The sequence below is a fragment of the Salvelinus alpinus genome, chromosome 1 (assembly GCF_045679555.1).
Source record: "Salvelinus alpinus chromosome 1, SLU_Salpinus.1, whole genome shotgun sequence".
NCBI classification, from domain to species: domain Eukaryota; kingdom Metazoa; phylum Chordata; class Actinopteri; order Salmoniformes; family Salmonidae; genus Salvelinus; species Salvelinus alpinus.
Window position 1 is genome coordinate 9813453 of NC_092086.1, and position 20887 is coordinate 9834339.

Genomic DNA, 20887 nt, shown 5'->3' on the forward strand with positions numbered 1-20887 from the left:
GACTCCAGGTAATAATGATACAATATGAATAACATTCCACCATGAGGTCACTAGGTAATCTGACTGCAGGAAAGGACTCCAGGTAATAATGATAAAATATGAATAACATTCCACCATGAGGTCACTAGGTAATCTGACTGCAGGAAAGGACTCCAGGTAATAATGATACAATATGAATAACATTCCACCATGAGGTCACTAGGTCATCTGACTGCAGGAAAGGACTCCAGGTAATAATGATAAAATATGAATAACATTCCACCATGAGGTCACTAGGTAATCTGACTGCAGGAAAGGACTCCAGGTAATAATGATACAATATGAATAACATTCCACCATGAGGCCACTAGGTAATCTGACTGCAGGAAAGCAGTAGCTACACAGCGATTGTGTAAACCCAAGGCTTGAATACAAAGTTAATCAGTAACTAAAATTACACACAGTTTCTTGACATTGGGGAGGTGAATAAACCGTTCCCAAGGTTTCTTTCTCAGCACAAAGGAAAATATCTCACTGACTTTACACGTTCTGGTTTTGAATTCAGGCTACAAGGTAAGAATCCTACCAGGGATTATTGTAAAGTGTGTAGAGAAATTAAATGTATGGTGTTATTTTAGTAAAGTGAATGAAAGTAAAGCACTCGGCTCTAACAGTCCATTTCACCTGGGACAGCTACGTGACAGTTCAATCATACAAAATGGTGCTAACTGGGCCGTAGGCAAATCAAATTCCAAAACATATTGTTCATATATCGTATTATACGATTCGTATATCGTGGTTATTTTACCATTTGTAAAAATGTTAATGTATCATAGTTGTAAATCATCTTTCAGAATATCAGAACATTTGTTGTTTTCTAAATTACAATGAGCTCCTGCTTCCTGTGTAATTTGGTATGAAACCACTGAACAGACTTTACATTGTTATTATGAACTGAATTCAGTAACAGCAGAATAATATCAGACCTGTTGAACAAAGCAACACACTAGAATGAGAGACATTATTAAAAGAGAAAGTGAGACATTATTATTATTTATAATATTACTCTTATCTTATTGGTATTATTATTATTAGTTATCTATTAATTAAATCACCTGACTGTTTGGATGTATCTGTTAGTACATGTTTTATTTCTAAGAGATAATTAATAAAATAGAACAATGGACCTTCAATAATTAGTTGTCACTGTGTTAACCACAACCAACATGCTGGATCTCTGTTTAGTTGTCACTGTGTTAACCACAACCAACATGCTGGATCTCTGTTTAGGGGTCACTGCTCTAAAATGAGTCTCTCTGGGGAGAAAGAGGAGGGGGACCAAGTCTCTAAAATGAGTCTCTCTGGGGAGAGAGAGGAGGGACCTGCCTCTAAAACGAGTCTCTCTGGGGAACATGGCACCAAATCTAAGAGGTGAGATGACAATTTTTTAAAGATTTTATGAAGAGTTTATATCCAAAACACTATATCCACCATCTTTTCACATTTGTGTTTTTTCATCAGAAATTAAGGCTTAAGGCTGTGTAAAATATTATTGTTCTAAGATTTTAAATGTATAGATGTTAGCATTTTACTGAGAACATCACAGCAAGATGAAACAAATATTGTTGCATTCTCTAGATTCTCCCATTTCATTTGCGCTATAGAGCCCCACTCATAATACCCATAACATAGAGCCCCACAGTGGAGGTGTTATAGTACCCATAACACCTAGCGGTCAAACAGGGAAATGGTTCCAATAGTTTTATAGAGACCCACAGTGGAGGTGTCATAATACCCATAACACCTAGCAGTTAAACAGGCAAATGGTTCCTATAGTTTTTCCAATAAAAAACATGAGCTGGCGCACACCCATATTTTATTTATGTGGAGGTTCTGACTAATGGCTAATAAACTATAAGCTATAAAAAATAAATAGAGTCCCACACTCCATATTTAAACTCCATATATAAACTCCCAGTAATGTATTGGGTATTTACCAACGTTTCGGCATCACTGTGTCTTCTTCAGGGTGATGTCATGAAGACTTGAACCAGGTTATGTAGACAAACAGTGGAATTAGTGCAGCCAATGACAATAGTGAGGGGTGTGTCATCATGATTAAGTTAATTAGAATGAATTAGTGAAACTGTTAAAAAACAATAGTTTATGGCATATTGAATATATCAGGCTATTGTTATCATATGAAAACGTAATTGAATATTTTACATAACATTAGCATCAACATACATTATTGTTTAATTCCACATATGTAATTGTTTCCTATTTAATGTAATGTTTTGGTTCAACCTTAATGCATAATAAACATCATCACCAGGGGAACATACTGGATCTGATAAGATGTAGAAAGAATATATCCATTTACAAGAGAGAATTGTTCATAAGAAGGTCCTGAGATCAACGTCAATATTCAGACCATTAGGGGTCAATGTTTTTAGACAGGATATCCTGTCTCCCTTTGTAGTAGGAGGATCTCCATGTTACCTCCTCTCCTTGGTGGAGCAACATGCTCAGTCCCTGTGTATTTGAGGGAGGAGATTGGATGCTTCAACAAAGTGAGCTGCTATTGGATAGTCAATGTTCTGTCACCTGATTGAGCTGCGGTGTTCAGCTATGTGTTGTTTTAATTGTCTTTTCGTTTGTCCTACGTAGGCTTTCCCACATGAACAGGTGATGAGATAGATTACTCCCTTGGTCTTGCATGAGATGATCCCCTAACAGGGATGTTTCTACCTGTATGTGGGTGTCTGAAGAAGGATGTTTTTATAGTGTTATTGCACTGTGCGCATCAGCCACGTTCGTAGTTCCCATTTGGAATGGGTGTTAAGAGTGTCTGAGTGGATCAGGGGGCAGGTCAGATCTCACCAAGATATCTCCTATAGTGTCTGAGTAGCTCAGGGGGCAGGTCAGATCTCACCAAGATATCTCCTATAGTGTCTGAGTGGGGTCAGGGGGCAGGTCAGATCTCACCAAGATATCTCCTATAGTGTCTGAGTGGGGTCAGGGGGCAGGTCAGATCTCACCAAGATATCTCCTATAGTGTCTGAGTAGCTCAGGGGGCAGGTCAGATGTCACCAAGATATCTCCTATAGTGTCTGAGTGGGGTCAGGGGGCAGGTCAGATGTCACCAAGATATCTCCTATAGTGTCTGAGTGGCTCAGGGGGCAGGTCAGATCTCACCAAGATATCTCCTATAGTGTCTGAGTGGGGTCAGGGGGCAGGTCAGATCTCACCAAGATATCTCCTATAGTGTCTGAGTGGGGTCAGGGGGCAGGTCAGATCTCACCAAGATATCTCCTATAGTGTCTGAGTGGGGTCAGGGGGCAGGTCAGATCTCACCAAGATATCTCCTATAGTGTCTGAGTGGGGTCAGGGGGCAGGTCAGATCTCACCAACATATCTCCTATAGTGTCTGAGTGGCTCAGGGGGCAGGTCAGATCTCACCAAGATATCTCCTATAGTGTCTGAGTGGGGTCAGGGGGCAGGTCAGATGTCACCAAGATATCTCCTATAGTGTCTGAGTAGCTCAGGGGGCAGGTCAGATCTCACCAAGATATCTCCTATAGTGTCTGAGTAGCTCAGGGGGCAGGTCAGATCTCACCAAGATATCTCCTATAGTGTCTGAGTGGGGTCAGGGGGCGGGTCAGATCTCACCAAGATATCTCCTATAGTGTCTGAGTAGCTCAGGGGGCAGGTCAGATCTCACCAAACTATCTCCTATAGTGTCTGAGTGGGGTCAGGGGGCAGGTCAGATCTCACCAAGATATCTCCTATAGTGTCTGAGTGGGGTCAGGGGGCAGGTCAGATCTCACCAAGATATCTCCTATAGTGTCTGAGTGGGGTCAGGGGGCAGGTCAGATCTCACCAAGATATCTCCTATAGTGTCTGAGTAGCTCAGGGGGCAGGTCAGATGTCACCAAGATATCTCCTATAGTGTCTGAGTGGGGTCAGGGGGCAGGTCAGACCTCACCAAGATATCTCCTATAGTGTCTGAGTGGGGTCAGGGGGCAGGTCAGATCTCACCAAGATATCTCCTATAGTGTCTGAGTGGGGTCAGGGGGCAGGTCAGATCTCACCAAGATATCTCCTATAGTGTCTGAGTAGCTCAGGGGGCAGGTCAGATCTCACCAAGATATCTCCTATAGTGTCTGAGTAGCTCAGGGGGCAGGTCAGATCTCACCAAGATATCTCCTATAGTGTCTGAGTAGCTCAGGGGGCAGGTCAGATCTCACCAAGATATCTCCTATATTGTGACCACGCTTATAGACTCAGTACTGGTTTTCCTTATAGCCTCATTATTACCTCAAATACCTGGTACCCTGCACATTGACTCAGTACTGGTTCTCCTTATAGCCTCATTATTACCTCAAATACCTGGTACCCTGCACATTGACTCAGTACTGGTTCTCCTTATAGCCTCATTATTACCTCAACTACCTGGTACCCCTGCACATTGACTCAGTACTGGTACTCCTTATATTCTCATTATTACCTCAACTACCTGGTAACCCTGCACATTGACTCAGTACTGGTACTCCTTATAGTCTCATTATTACCTCAACTACCTGGTACCCCTGCACATTGACTCAGTACTGGTACTCCTTATAGTCTCATCATTACCTCAAATACCTGGTACCCTGCACATTGACTCAGTACTGGTTCTCCTTATAGCCTCATTATTACCTCAACTACCTGGTACTCCTGCACATTGACTCAGTACTGGTACTCCTTATAGTCTCATTATTACCTCAACTACCTGGTACCCTGCACATTGACTCAGTACTGGTTCTCCTTATAGCCTCATTATTACCTCAACTACCTGGTACCCCTGCACATTGACTCAGTACTGGTACTCCTTATAGTCTCATTATTACCTCAACTACCTGGTACCCTGCACATTGACTCAGTACTGGTACTCCTTATAGTCTCATTATTACCTCAACTACCTGGTACCCTGCACATTGACTCAGTACTGGTTCTCCTTATAGTCTCATTATTACCTCAACTACCTGGTACCCTGCACATTGACTCAGTACTGGTTCTCCTTATAGTCGCATTATTACCTCAACTACCTGGTACCCTGCACATTGACTCAGTACTGGTACTCCTTATAGTCTCATTATTACCTGAACTACCTGGTACCCTGCACATTGACTCAGTACTGGTACTCCTTATAGTCTCATTATTACCTCAACTACCTGGTACCCTGCACATTGACTCAGTACTGGTACTCCTTATAGTCTCATTATTACCTCAACTACCTGGTACCCCTGCACATTGACTCAGTACTGGTACTCCTTATAGTCTCATTATTACCTCAACTACCTGGTACCCTGCACATTGACTCAGTACTGGTACTCCTTATAGTCTCATTATTACCTCAACTACCTGGTACCCTGCACATTGACTCAGTACTGGTTCTCCTTATAGCCTCATTATTACCTCAACTACCTGGTACCCCTGCACATTGACTCAGTACTGGTACTCCTTATAGTCGCATTATTACCTCAACTACCTGGTACCCTGCACATTGACTCAGTACTGGTACTCCTTATAGTCTCATTATTACCTCAACTACCTGGTACCCTGCATATTGACTCAGTACTGTTACGCCTTATAGTCTCATTATTACCTCAACTACCTGGTACCCCTGCACATTGACTCAGTACTGGTACTCCTTATAGCTTCATTATTACCTCAACTACCTGGTACCCCTGCACATTGACTCAGTACTGGTACTCCTTATAGTCTCATTATTACCTCAACTACCTGGTACCCCTGCACATTGACTCAGTACTGGTACTCCTTATAGTCTCATTATTACCTCAACTACCTGGTACCCCGGCACATTGACTCAGTACTGGTACTCCTTATAGCCTCATCTCTGAGAGATATATATTATTACTGAGTAAAACCTAGCAGTACTACTGATTTCTCTGAGAGTGAGGCAGATATATATTATTACTGTGTAAAACCTAGCAGTACTACTGATTTCTCTGAGAGTGAGTCAGATATACGTATATATTTTTGAAAAAAAACATTTGACTCTCTGAAATGAAAACACCAAATGATACATTTTAAACAAATACATGTCTGTCATTGGACAACCCATGATTAGATAGTGAAAAAACACACCAATCTATTTCATCATTTCTTTCAACAATAAAATATGTCACGAGAATTTTGTTCTCAATATTCTTAAAGTGAACTTCAATTAAACTACTCGTTCTGCAACCCAGCATTTGTAAGATATTGGTTGAAAGAAACAGACAGAGGCCCAGCTATGATAGTCAAAATGTTTATTCACGAGAGCGCTCGTCCGTTGTACAAAACCTTTCATTTTATACTGGCTCCTTACACACACAAACAGTAGGTATCCTACACACATACTGTATCACTACCCAGCCGACAAAGATTAGGGAGACTGTGAGAAGCACTCCCTGCCCTCTCCCAAATCTCTCAGAGGACCCAAGGTCGGCACCGAATATTGCTCAGACAGTCTGTGTTTAAGATACTATAAATATTGTACAGATATATAATTTTACTGAATGAACCTAAACAAAACCATCAGATAATAATTGTATAATTCTGATCAATTTCACACAGTTATAAGGTTTCAGAGTGGAATTATTTCATCATTATCTTTCAACATTTAAATTACTTTAACACAAAAAAAGTTTATTTATGAAAGTTTCTCAAAATAGATATCGTTTTGGAATGAAACTGTTCTTCTGTTTCCCCATCTGAGCTCAGAGTAGATGAGAGATGTAATGTTTGTCTCTGTTGTGTTGAAGCCCAATCAAGCAGGAGAGACCAGCCTCCCCTGTTCCCAGCTGTGTGTCCATGAAGAGTGACTGGTCTATGGATCCTCCTCTATACTTTAGAGAGGGAGACTTTTCTACTGAACAAAGGTAAGAAGAACTCATGGGTCCTGGTCAGTGAGTTAAACAACTGTCTGTCACGATCGTGTGGAGGAGAGACGGACCAAAACGCAGCATGTGGAAAATAAGCCATCTTCTTTTATTATAACGACGAAGATGAACATGAAACGAAACACTTAAACAAAAAAACAACAAACGACCGTGACGCTACAAACTACTTACGTTCGACATAGACAATTCCCCACTAAAGCCTATGGTTGCCTTAAATATGGCTCCCAATCAGAGACAACAATAACCATCTCTAATTGAGACCCAATTCAGGCAACCATAGACTTTCCTAGATACCTACACTCAACCATAGACACAGCTAGACTACTATACTAAACATAAACCCAACTACTCTAATAAACCCCCTAAACCTTACAACCACCCTAGACACTACAAAAACCACATACATTCCCCATGTCACACCCTGACCTAACCAAAATAATTAAGAAAACAAAGAATACTAAGGCCAGGGCGTGACACTGTCTCTATTTCACGATCATCATAATGGGTTGACCAAGGCACGGCAGAGTCCCATATATTTTAATTAATAGAAACTCACCAAAACAAAACAAACAAGCACAAACAAAACATGAAGCTATTGGTGTGGCAACTATCTGTAGACAAGATCCCACAAAGCACAATGAGGATTTGGCTGCCTAAATATGATCCCCAATCAATTATTTTGGTTGTTTTCATAATCTATAGGCTAGTCCTTTTATCCATTTCATAGTCCTTAAACAATATTAAACAAACACAACGTTCCCCCCTGTGTGTGTGTGTGTGTGTGTGTGTGTGTGTGTGTGTGTGTGTGTGTGTGTGTGTGTGTGTGTGTGTGTGTGTGTGTGTGTGGTGTGTGTGTGTGTGTGTGTGTGTGTGTGTGTGTGTGTGTGTGTGTGTGTGTGTGTGTGTGTGTGTGTGTGTGTGTGTGTGTACTCCCTGGATGAGGAGATGTAATCACATGTTTTGTCCACAGAAACCAACAGGAGAGATCAGAGTCAGAGATTCTCAGTGGTCAGTCTTCCCAGAGTCATCAAACAGACCTGGCCTCCATATTCAGTGTATGTGGTCCTGTTATGTACATTTGTTTTTGTTTACCTCAAGTAAAGTTGGTCTGTCAATCATTCATTAATATTGTGTTAATGAAAAACTATTTATTCTATTGCTAAACTTATTTACTTGATTTATTTCAGTTGCTTGAAGAGAAAATTATGACATTTGTGAAGAACGAGCTGAAGATGTTCAAGAGGATTCTGAGTCCAGAACTCCCAGAAGGCTTTGAGAGTCAGAAGCAGGAAGTGGTGGATGCTGAAGATGAGAAGCAGGAGAGCAGTGCCAGAGAGGGGGCTCTGAAGATCACACTGCACGTCCTGAGGAAAATGAACCAGAAGGAGCTTGCTGACACACTGGAGAAATGTAAGATCTGTCTGCCTCATGTTGAATGCTGTTTTATAACATTTAAAAAGCTGTAGCTAAAGTACAGCTAAAGTAGCTGTGTAACTCAATGACATTGTAGCAGCCTTAACACAACACCTAGTGACCTCATCAAGTAGCAGCAGGGATGTGTTGTGTTGATTAATTTACAGAGAGAGAGAGACAACATTAATAACACCATCAATAATACCAATAATAATATAATCAGTCACACCAGTCTGTAATGCATTATGAAAAAAAACACATTATGAAGTCAATTAAGATAAGAAAATAATATAATTTAAAACTTTATAACAGTCCTACAATACTGTAGGCATTACAACAGACGTAATATTAATATCCTCTGTGTTATTTCTAGATTCAGATGATCCTGCTGTGATTTGCCAACGTGAACTCAAATCTAATCTAAAGAAGAAGTTTCAATGTGTATTTGAGGGGATCGCTAAACAAGGAAACCCAACACTTCTCAATAAGATCTACACAGAGCTCTACATCACAGAGGGTGGAACAGGAGAGGTCAATAATGAACATGAGCTGAGACAGATTGAGACAACAACCAGGAAACAAGCAAGACCAGAGACTGCAATCAAATGTAACGACATCTTCAAACCCTTTACTGGACAAGACAAACTTATCAGAACTGTGCTGACAAAGGGAGTTGCTGGCATTGGAAAAACAGTCTCTGTGCAGAAGTTCATTCTGGACTGGGCTGAAGGAAAAGCAAATCAGGATGTCCAATTTGTATTTTCATTCCCTTTTCGGGAGCTGAATTTGATGAAAGGTGAAAAACACACTTTCATTGAACTTCTTAATCACTTTTCAATGGAAACCAAACAATCAAGAATCTCCAACTACAACAAGTACAAAGTTCTGTTAATCTTTGATGTTCTGGATGAGTGCCGACTGCCCCTAGACTTCCAGAAGAACAAGATCTGTTGGGACGTCACAGAGTCAACCTCAGTGGATGTTCTGCTGACAAATCTCATCAAGGGAAATCTGCTTCCCTCTGCTCTCCTCTGGATAACTACCCGACCTGCAGCAGCCAATAAGATCCCTTCAGGGTGTGTTGACCAGGTGACAGAGGTGCGAGGGTTCAATGACCCACAGAAGGAGGAGTACTTCAGGAAGAGATTCAGTGATGAGGACATGGCCAGCAGGATCTTCTCACACATAAAGACATCAAGGAGCCTCCACATCATGTGCCACATTCCAGTCTTCTGTTGGATTTCTGCAACAGTCCTTGAACACCTGCTGAAACATAAGAGAGAAGGGATGCCCAAGACTCTGACTGAGATGTACACACACCTTGTGGTGTTTCTTACAAAACAGAAGAATGAAAAGTATCTTGGTAAAGAAGAGACAGGTCCACACTGGAATAAAGAGAGCATTCTGTCACTGGGAAAACTGGCTTTTCAACAACTTGTGAATGGCAATCTGATTTTCTATGAAGAAGACCTGAAAGAGGCTAGCATTGATGTCAATGAAGCCTCAGTGTACTCAGGATTGTGCACACAGCTCTTTAAAGAGGAATGTGGGCTGTACCAGGACAAGGTGTACTGCTTCGTGCATCTGAGCATTCAGGAGTTTCTGGCTGCTCTATATGTGTTCCTCTCATTCATCAACAACAATGAGAATCTAATGGACAACCTGCAAACCAAAGACGAGCCAGAACCTCAATCAATGTTCAACTACATGTTTTTGCTGTTCAGAGACAAGCCTGAAGTTACTTTCTACAAGAGTGCTGTGGATAAATCCTTACAAAGTGAGACGGGAAACCTGGACCTTTTCCTCCGCTTCCTTCTGGGCCTCTCACTGGAGTCCAATCAGAAGCACTTACGAGGTCTACTGACAAAGACAAGAAGCAGCTCACAGACCCATGAAGAAACAGTCAAGTACATCAAGGAGAAGATCAGGGAGAATCCCTCTCCAGAGAGGAGCATCAATCTGTTCCACTGTCTGAATGAACTGAATGACCATTCTCTAGTGGAGGAGATCCAAAGATACCTGAGCGCCAGAAGTGTCTCCAGTGAAGAACTGTCAACTGCACAGTGGTCAGCTCTGGTCTTTGTGTTGCTGACTTCAGAAAAGGAGCTGGATGTGTTTGACCTGAAGAAATACGCCAGATCAGAGGAAGGTCTTCTGAGGCTGCTGCCAGTGGTCAAAGGCTCCAGAGCTGTTCTGTGAGTAAATACAATGACATTTAAGATCTAATCATCAGGAAGCAGAATTAAGTTTAGAGAAAAAAATGTATTCTAAAATGTATATAATATTATATTGAACAACATATTGAATCAGTGCATTGGTGTTCAGATTAGTATAATAATATGACCATACAATTCCAGCAGATGGAAGATGAATCTATATGTTGTTTGAGAGCATATACTAAATGTATCTGCCATTGTCCTTCTATACTACTGGTGTTAAATGAACAGTGTGTTTGTGAAATCATGATGATCTCTTTGTCAGGCTGTCAGACTGTGGAGTCACAGAGGAAGGCTGTGATTCTCTGGCCTCAGTTCTCAGTTCAAACCCCTCACACCTGAGAGAGCTGGACCTGAGTAACAATGACCTGAAGGATTCAGGAGTGAAGCTGCTCTCTGCTGGACTGGGGAATCCCCACTGTAAACTGGAGACTCTGAGGTCAGTATTCCTGTAGTTGGTCAACAAGTGATAACTGTTCACCAGATCCACATGTGTTTACCAGGCACACATAGTTCACACCATATGTGTTTGGACAGTGAAGCTTACCGTTTGTGGAGTGGAGTCGTGGAGACAATCACAAGACAGGTGAAACAGATCAGGGTGTGACATGAATATGTTGAAAAATGTACTGCCACTATTTTCACCACCAAAGAATAGCAGTGTGATTTTAATATGATTTAACTCTTTGCAGGCTGTCAGGCTGTCTAGTCACAGAGGAAGGCTGTGCTTCTCTGGCCTCAGCTCTGAGGTCAAACCCCTCACACCTGAGAGAGCTGGACCTGAGCTACAATCACCCAGGAGACTCAGGAGTCAGACTGCTCTCTGCTGGACTGGAGGATCCACACTGCAGACTGGAGAAACTCAAGTATGTAGAGGGTTTATGTTCATGTTCATATCAGACATGTTTGACTTATCAGGCTAGTTAAGACAAACATTCTTACCACCACTTGGACAAAGTTATATGCTGACTGTGTGTTTGTGTATGTATGAGTGTCCAGTATGTGTGTATCCGGTGTGTGTGGGTCCAGTGTGTGTGTGTGTGTCCTATGTATGTGTGTGTGTCCTGTGTTTGTGTGTTTCCAGTGTGTGTGTGTGTCCAGTGTATGCGTGTGTGTCCCCAATGTGTGTGTGTGTGTGTGTGTGTGTGTGTGTGTGTGTGTGTGTGTGTGTGTGTGTGTGTGTGTGTGTGTGTGTGTGTGTGTGTGTGTGTGTGTGTGTGTGTGTGTGTGTGTGTGTGTGTGTGTGTGTGTGTGTGTGTGTGTGTGTGTGTGTGTGTGTGTGTGTGTGTGTGTGTGTGTGTGTGTGTGTGTGTGTGTGTGTGAGAGTTCAGGTGTATCCCTCAATGACTGTCTGTTCTTCTGCTTACCGCTACAGTGTGGAACATGGTGGAGAGAACAGAATGAAACCTGGGCTTAGAAAATGTGAGTGTTGACTGCTGTGAAGAATATGACTAAGAATAAGTCTTAATTCAAGTTAAGTCAAAGTCAAAGACCACCATCATTACTTACTTGGTCATATTAAATATCAGCTGTAGTTCTACAGAAGCAGAAATCAGGGACACCAAAGTTTACAAAGAGTTGCTTTGACAATGTGTGTGTCTGTGTATGTGTGTGGCGCGTTCGTGTTACATTAGAAATGTGTATGTGTAATTAATGGGAATAAGTGTGTTTTATTTTACCATACAGTATAACATATGATCGTTCAACAAGTCTCAAGTTACCTTAACTTCTGCTTTTGATACCTAGAAACATCTACATTAAATGAATTAGTGAAAAGTGAGTTAACATTCTAATGTGAATGATGATGATTTCTAATATTGTGTCTGGTTTCATCCATCAGATGTCTGTGATCTCACACTGGACCTAAACACAGTAAACAGACTCCTCTCTCTGTCTGAGGAGAACAGAAAGGTGACATGGAGGAGAGAGGAGCAGCCGTATCCTGATCACCCAGAGAGATTTGAGGTCTGTAGACAGGTGCTGTGTAGAGAGGGTCTGACTGGGCGCTGTTACTGGGAGGTAGAGTGGAGTGGGATAATGGGGGCTGGTATAGGAGTGACATATAAAGGAATAAGGAGGAGAGGAAGGGGTGAGGACTGTTATATTGGAAGGAATGACAAGTCCTGGAGTCTGTTCTGCTCTGACAACCTTTACTATGCCAGGCACAATAATAATTCCACTACCATAGACGTCTCCTCCTTCAGCTCCCACAGAGTAGGAGTGTATCTGGACTGGCCAGCCGGCACTCTGTCCTTCTATAGAGCCTCCTCTGACACACTGACCCACCTGATCACATTCACCTCCACATTCACTGAGCCCCTCTATCCAGGGTTTCATCTTTGGGGTTCTGGCGCCTCAGTGTCCCTGTGTCAGGTGGTCTCTATGTCAAACACAACATGATGTTTCACTCTAATCAGGGTCATGTTCAGTAAGACACACTGGAGCAACAATGTAGAATATCTCTCTAGTTATGAGTTAAAATGTGATTATTATGTGATTATTATATCTAAATATTCACGGTTATACACCACCTAAGTTAATAGTCATTAATAGAATGAATCACCACACTGTGTTGTTAAAACTGGTTTCATTAATATAATGAATCACCACACTGTGTTGTAGAAACTAGTTTCATTAATATAATGAATCACCACACTGTGTTGTTAAAACTGGTTTCATTAATATAATGAATCACCACACTGTGTTGTTAAAACTGGTTTCATTAATATAATGAATCACCACACTGTGTTGTTAAAACTGGTTTCATTAATATAATGAATCACCTCACTGTGTTGTAGAAACTGGTTTCATTAATATAATGAATCACCACACTGTGTTGTTAAAACTGGTTTCATTAATATAATGAATCACCTCACTGTGTTGTAGAAACTGGTTTCATTAATATAATGAATCACCTTACTGTGTTGTAGAAACTGGTTTCATTAATATAATGAATCACCTCACTGTGTTGTAGAAACTGGTTTCATTAATATAACGAATCACCTCACTGTGTTGTTAAAACTGGTTTCATTAATATAATGAATCACCTCACTGTGTTGTTAAAACTGGTTTCATTAATATAATGAATCACCACACTGTTGTTAAAACTGGTTTCATTAATATAATGAATCACCACACTGTGTTGTTAAAACTGGTTTCATTAATATAATGATTCGCCACACTGTGTTGTTAAAACTGGTTTCATTAATATAATGAATCACCTCACTGTGTTGTAGAAACTGGTTTCATTAATATAATGAATCACCTCACTGTGTTGTAGAAACTGGTTTCATTAATATAATGAATCACCACACTGTGTTGTTAAAACTGGTTTCATTAATATAATGAATCACCTCACTGTGTTGTAGAAACTGGTTTCATTAATATAATGAATCACCTCACTGTGTTGTAGAAACTGGTTTCATTAATATAATGAATCACCTCACTGTGTTGTAGAATCTGGTTTCATTAATATAATGAATCACCTCACTGTGTTGTTAAAACTGGTTTCATTAATATAATGAATCACCTCACTGTGTTGTTAAAACTGGTTTCATTAATATAATGAATCACCACACTGTTGTTAAAACTGGTTTCATTAATATAATGAATCACCACACTGTGTTGTTAAAACTGGTTTCATTAATATAATGAATCGCCACACTGTGTTGTTAAAACTGGTTTCATTAATATAATGAATCACCTCACTGTGTTGTAGAAACTGGTTTCATTAATATAATGAATCACCACACTGTGTTGTAGAAACTGGTTTCATTAACATAATGAATCACCTCACTGTGTTGTAGAAACTGGTTTCATTAATATAATGAATCACCTCACTGTGTTGTAGAAACTGGTTTCATTAATATAATGAATCACCACACTGTGTTGTTAAAACTGGTTTCATTAATATAATGAATCACCACACTGTGTTGTAGAAACTGGTTTCATTAATATAATGAATCACCACACTGTGTTGTAGAAACTGGTTTCATTAATATAATGAATCACCACACTGTTGTTAAAACTGGTTTCATTAATATAATGAATCACCTCACTGTGTTGTAGAAACTGGTTTCATTAATATAATGAATCACCTCACTGTGTTGTTAAAACTGGTTCCATTAATATAATGAATCACCACACTGTGTTGTAGAAACTGGTTTCATTAATATAATGAATCACCACACTGTGTTGTAGAAACTGGTTTCATTAATATAATGAATCACCTCACTGTGTTGTAGAAACTGGTTTCATTAATATAATGAATCACCACACTGTGTTGTTAAAACTGGTTTCATTAATATAATGAATCACCACACTGTGTTGTTAAAACTGGTTTCATTAATATAATGAATCACCACACTGTGTTGTTAAAACTGGTTTCATTAATATAATGAATCACCACACTGTGTTGTTAAAACTGGTTTCATTAATATAATGAATCACCACACTGTGTTGTAGAAACTGGTTTCATTAATATAATGAATCACCTCACTGTGTTGTAGAAACTGGTTTCATTAATATAATGAATCACCACACTGTGTTGTAGAAACTGGTTTCATTAATATAATGAATCACCACACTGTGTTGTTAAAACTGGTTTCATTAATATAATGAATCACCACACTGTGTTGTTAAAACTGGTTTCATTAATATAATGAATCACCACACTGTGTTGTTAAAACTGTTTTCATTAATATAATGAATCACCTCACTGTGTTGTAGAAACTGGTTTCATTAATATAATGAATCACCTCACTGTGTTGTAGAAACTGGTTTCATTAATAAACTGGTTTCATTTAGAAATCATTGATCTTGTTGTTATTGGGCTACTTGGTGTTTGTAAATATTGTAGAATGTTTATTTGTCAAATTCTTGACACAACAATCTTGTTTCTGTGTAAACTCAATTCAACTGAATGAAATGTACATGTGACAGATGTGACTAATAAAGGATCATCAACCAGATGGAAGAAGAGAGGTGGAAATGTTTTAATATTGATCACAATATGACAGTACAGTAATAGATGGAAGAAGAGAGGTGGAAATGTTTTAATACTGATCACAATATGACAGTACAGTAATAGATGGAAGAAGAGAGGTGGAAATGTTTTAATATTGATCACAATATGACAGTACAGTAAAAGATGGAAGAGAGGTGGAAATGTTTTAATATTGATCACAATATGACAGAACAGTAATAGATGGAAGAAGAGAGGTGGAAATGTCTTAATATTGATCACAATATGACAGGACAGTAATAGATGGAAGAATAGAGGTGGAAATGTTTTAATATTGATCACAATATGACAGGACAGTAATAGATGGAGAAAAAAAATGTGGAAATGTTTTAATATTGATCACAACATGGCAGTACAGTAATATATGGAAGAAGAGAGGTGGAAATGTTTTAATATTGATCACAATATAACAGGACAGTAATAGATGGAAGAAGAGAGGTGGAAATGTTTTAATATTGATCACAATATGGCAGTACAGTAATAGATGGGAGAAGAGAGGTGGAAATGTTTTAATATTGATCACAATATAACAGGACAGTAATAGATGGAAGAAGAGAGGTGGAAATGTTTTAATATTGATCACAATATAACAGGACAGTAATAGATGGGAGAAGAGAGGTGGAAATGTTTTAATATTGATCACAATATAACAGGACAGTAATAGATGGAAGAAGAGAGGTGGAAATGTTTTAATATTGATCACAATATAACAGGACAGTAATAGATGGAAGAAGAGAGGTGGAAATGTTTTACCAGTTAAGAGGTACCAGCAGGTATAATAACCTCATGAGCTGTCCTAACCAGTTAAGAGGTACCAGCAGGTATCTGGATAATAACCTCATGAGCTGTCCTAACCAGTTAATAATCTGTTATGGCTGCAGGGAAAGTATTGAGTAGCCAGATAAAAGGTGCCCATTTCAAACGGCCTCGTACTCAATTCTTGCTCGTACAATATGCATATTATTATTACTATTGGATAGAAAACAATCTCTAGTTTCTAAAACCGTTTGAATTTTTTCTCTGAGTGGAACAGAAGTCATTTGGCAGCACTTTCCCTGACCAGGAAGTAGAATGTCAGAAATCTATTGCTATCTTCAACGTTATACCTATACATGGTCATGATACGTAGGACCCTACGTACACTTCATACGCCTTCCTCTGGGTGTCAAGAGGATGTGAGAGAAGGAATTTTGTGTTCATCTTGTTCTGAGGTGGAATAAAAGCTATTTCTTTGACGTGACCGTCCACTTCCGGAACTCTGAAGCGCGCGACTTGGAAGTGAGATTGCGTTCTGTTTTGCTGCCGTTTCGGACGACAACTATCTCCGGCTCGGTTTTTATTTGATAAATGTCACCATATCATCGTAATGTATGTTTTTTCAATATAGTTTAATCAGGTTATTTGAATTTTTTCGGGAGTTTTGCCGTGTTCCGTTCTCTGACTTTTTTTACGTTGGACAGATCCGTGCCACTCGACTAGTACCCATGCTAAATGAAGAGGGAAAGTTGCCATTCTGAATCCAAACAACGACTCATCTGGACAAAGGACACCTTGATCAACATTCTGATGAAAGATCAGCAAAAGTAAGACCCAATTTATAATGTTATTTCATATATCTGTCGTGCATGTGGTCGTGGGCGCCCAAGTGTTTCTGGCTATTGTGGCTATGCTAATATAGCGCTACATTTTGTTTTCGCTGTAAAACATTTAATAAATCGGAAATATTGTCTGGAATCACAAGATGCCTGTCTTTCAATTGCTGCACAGTATGTATTTTTCAGAAATGTTTTATGATGAGTAATTAGGTATTTGACGTTGGTGTCTGTAAATGTTATGGCTGCTTTCGGTGCAATTTCTGATTGTAGCTGAAATGTAATTTATGATTTATACCTGAAATATGCACATTTTTCTAAAAAAACATATGCTATACAATAAATATGTTATCAGACTGTCATCTTATGAAGTTGTTTCTTGGTTAGTGGCTATATATATCTTTATTTGGTCGAATTAGTGATAGCTAGTGACGGAGTAAAAAACTGATGGAGTTAGAAAAGTGCTCTCTTTTGCTGACGTGGTTAGCTAATAGATTTACATATTTTGTCTTCCCTGTAAAACATTTTAAAAATCGGACATGTTGGCTTGATTCACAAGATGTCTACCTTTCATATGCTGTATTGGACTTGTTAATGTGTGAAAGTTAAATATTTTAACAAACTAGATTTTGAATTTCGCGCCTTGCACTTGAGCTGGATGTTGTCATAAGTGTACCTGTGTCGGGATTGCAGCCCAAACAAGTTTTAATATTGATCACAATATGACAGTACAGTAATAGATGGAAGAAGAGAGGTGTAAATGTTTTAATACTGATCACAATATGACAGTACAGTAATAGATGGAAGAAGAGAGGTGGAAATGTTTTAATATTAATAGGGGTTGTGTTCAGTACATAGAAATGGGTCTTATTCAGTTTAGGGAAGGCTTTATGTCACTTCTACCCTCCCTGTCTGGTGCTCGATGTCGCCAGTCTACTAACCACCGGTCCTGGCAACCTCTTTACACACACCTGGCAACCTTCATTACTCACACCTGCTCCTCATCATTAGACACACCTGGCAACCTACATTACTCACACCTGCTCCTCATCATTACACACACCTGGCAACCTTCATTACTCACACCTGCTCCTCATCATTACACACACCTGGCAACCTACATTACTCACACCTGCTCCTCATCATTACACACACCTGGCAACCTTCATTACTGACACCTGCTCCTCATCATTACACACACCTGGCAACCTTCATTACTCACACCTGCTCCTCATCATTACACACACCTGGCAACCTTCATTACTCACCTGCTCCTCATCATTACACACACCTGGCAACCTTCATTACACACCTGCTCCTCATCATTACACACACCTGGCAACCTACATTACTCACCTGCTCCTATTTATCAGACACACCTGGACTTCATCCCCTCTCTGATTTCTTCCTCTTTATATAGAACTCTGTTGTTATCACTCATTCTATGTTGTTACTACTGTTTGATGCTGAGAGAACAGAACACTAATCATTCTATGTTGTTACTACTGTATGATACTGAGAGAACAGGACACTAATCATTCAGGACAATGAGTGCATCTCAACAATCTAATAGCTCTGTTGAGACGGTCCATATTGCCACAGAGTCACCATGACTGTATCACCACACACAAGGCTCTAGCTCTGTTGAGACGGTCCATATTGCCACAGAGTCACCATGACTGTATCACCACACTAGACCATAGCTCTGTTGAGACTGTCCATATTACCACAGAGTCACCATGACTGTATCACCACACACTAGGCCATAGCTCTGTTGAGACTGTCCATATTGCCACAGAGTCACCATGACGATAGGCCCTTAACTCCACCTTGGGAGCACCATTCACATAACCCCACCGTGAGCATGGCCTATGGACATGCTGCACCATTAACTCAATGTTTTACCTCGGTGTTATGGATTATCATCGTCTTCATCAGACAGGAAATACAACAGGTTAACCTTTTGTCACTATAGGGGGTGCTGTTTCAACTTGGACATTTAGCGTTCCCAAATTAAACTGCCTCGTACTCAATTCTTGCTCGTACAATATGCATATTATTATTACTATTGGATAGAAAACAATCTCTAGTTTCTAAAACCGTTTGAATTATGTCTGTGGGTGAAACAGAACTCGTTCTGCAGCGAAAATCATGACAGGAACTGCGAAGGTCTGAAAACGAGGCTCTGTTCTCAGATCAGTTTAACCTGTTATGGCTGCAGCCCGACACCGGTACACCTATGACAACATCCAGCTCAAATGCAGGGCGCGAAATTCAAAATCTATTTTTTTAAAATATTTAACTTTCACACATTAACAAGTCCAATACAGCATTTGAAAGATAAACATATTGTCAATCCAGCCAACATGTCCGATTTTTTAAATGTTTTACAGAGAAAACACCACATATATTTATGTTAGCTCACCACCAAATAAAAAAGAGACAGACATTTTTCACAGCACAAGTAGGATCCAAGTAGCATGCACAAGCCAACCTAACTAACCTAGAACCAACCTAAATAACCTAGAAAAAACTACCTCAGATGACAGTCCTATAACATGTTACACAATAAATCTATGTTTTGTTCAAAAAAATTGCATATTTTAGCTATAAATCAGTTTTACATTACTGCTACCATCATAGCTACAGTCAGAAATCGCACGGCAGTAGCCAGAGAAAATACAGACACCAACGTCAACTACTAATTACACATCAGAAAACATTTCAGAAAAATATATGGTGGATAGCTAATGAAAGAGAAAGATCTTGTGAATACAGACAATATTTCCGATTTCTGAAGTGTTTTACAGCGAAAACACAATATATCGTTATATTAGCTTACTACAATAGCTAACACACAGCAGCATTGATTCTAGTCAAACGCTAGCGATAGCACAGTTCGACAGATATATGAAAAAGCATCCCAAATTGGGTCCTTATCTTTGTTGATTTTCCATCAGAATGTTCTCCAAAGGGTCCTTTGTTCAGAACCGTCTTCATTTGGACCCAGAACGAACGATGTCCCTCTTGAATTAGCATGGCACACTGGCCATGCCGTGCTAACCTCTCCGTCTTGACAAAATTCTTGCGTCGCATCACGTCTAAAGTCCAGAATAAATTTCAATAATATAATTAAAGTATATTGAAAAAACATACTTTAGGATGATATTGTGACATGTATCAAATAAAATCGAAGCCGGAGGTCATATTCACCTATAACGAGGGTTTTCCAGGAGCGCAGTCCAGTTCCTACTTCGCGCCCAGAAAAAAAAATAAAGTGCGCACTTCTCACTCCAAGATGTTGTTTTCAGTCCCTGACAGAGATAATCAAGTCATTTCTTCTCTCACTTCCGCATGACACCCAGGGGAAGGCGTGTGACGTGTTTCTACAGTCCTAAGTGCCAAGGCCTTTTATAGAGAGTATCTTGAAGAGAGACATAGCTTCTTGGAAATTTCACTTCCGGATAGAAAATGGGCTGTAAAAAGAGTTATGTTTCACTTAGAGAAATAATTAAACCTGTTTTAGAAACTAGACAGTGTTTTCTATCCAATAGTAATAATAATATGCATATTGTACGAGCAAAAATTGAGTAAGAGGCCATTTGAAAATGGGCACATATTTTCCAGTTTTTCAATACGCCCCCCGCAGCCATAACAAGTTAAAACTCTGTATGTATCCTATGGGTCGACATGAACTGCACCCGCCTTCCCCTG

At 39.7% G+C, this 20887-nt stretch overlaps 1 protein-coding gene across 1 annotated transcript in view; it reads left to right on the top strand.

Moving 5' to 3' along the window:
• The first annotated feature begins 279 nt into the window (after window positions 1-279).
• Window positions 280-20887, top strand: part of LOC139568040 (NLR family CARD domain-containing protein 3-like) — a 282966-nt gene continuing 262358 nt past the window's right edge. Inside the window, exons 1-2 of the mRNA XM_071389763.1 lie at window positions 280-552; window positions 1270-1410. Of these exons, the coding sequence (XP_071245864.1) occupies window positions 1286-1410 (125 nt within the window). The 5' untranslated portion in view covers window positions 280-552; window positions 1270-1285. The remainder of the gene's footprint in view (window positions 553-1269; window positions 1411-20887) is intronic.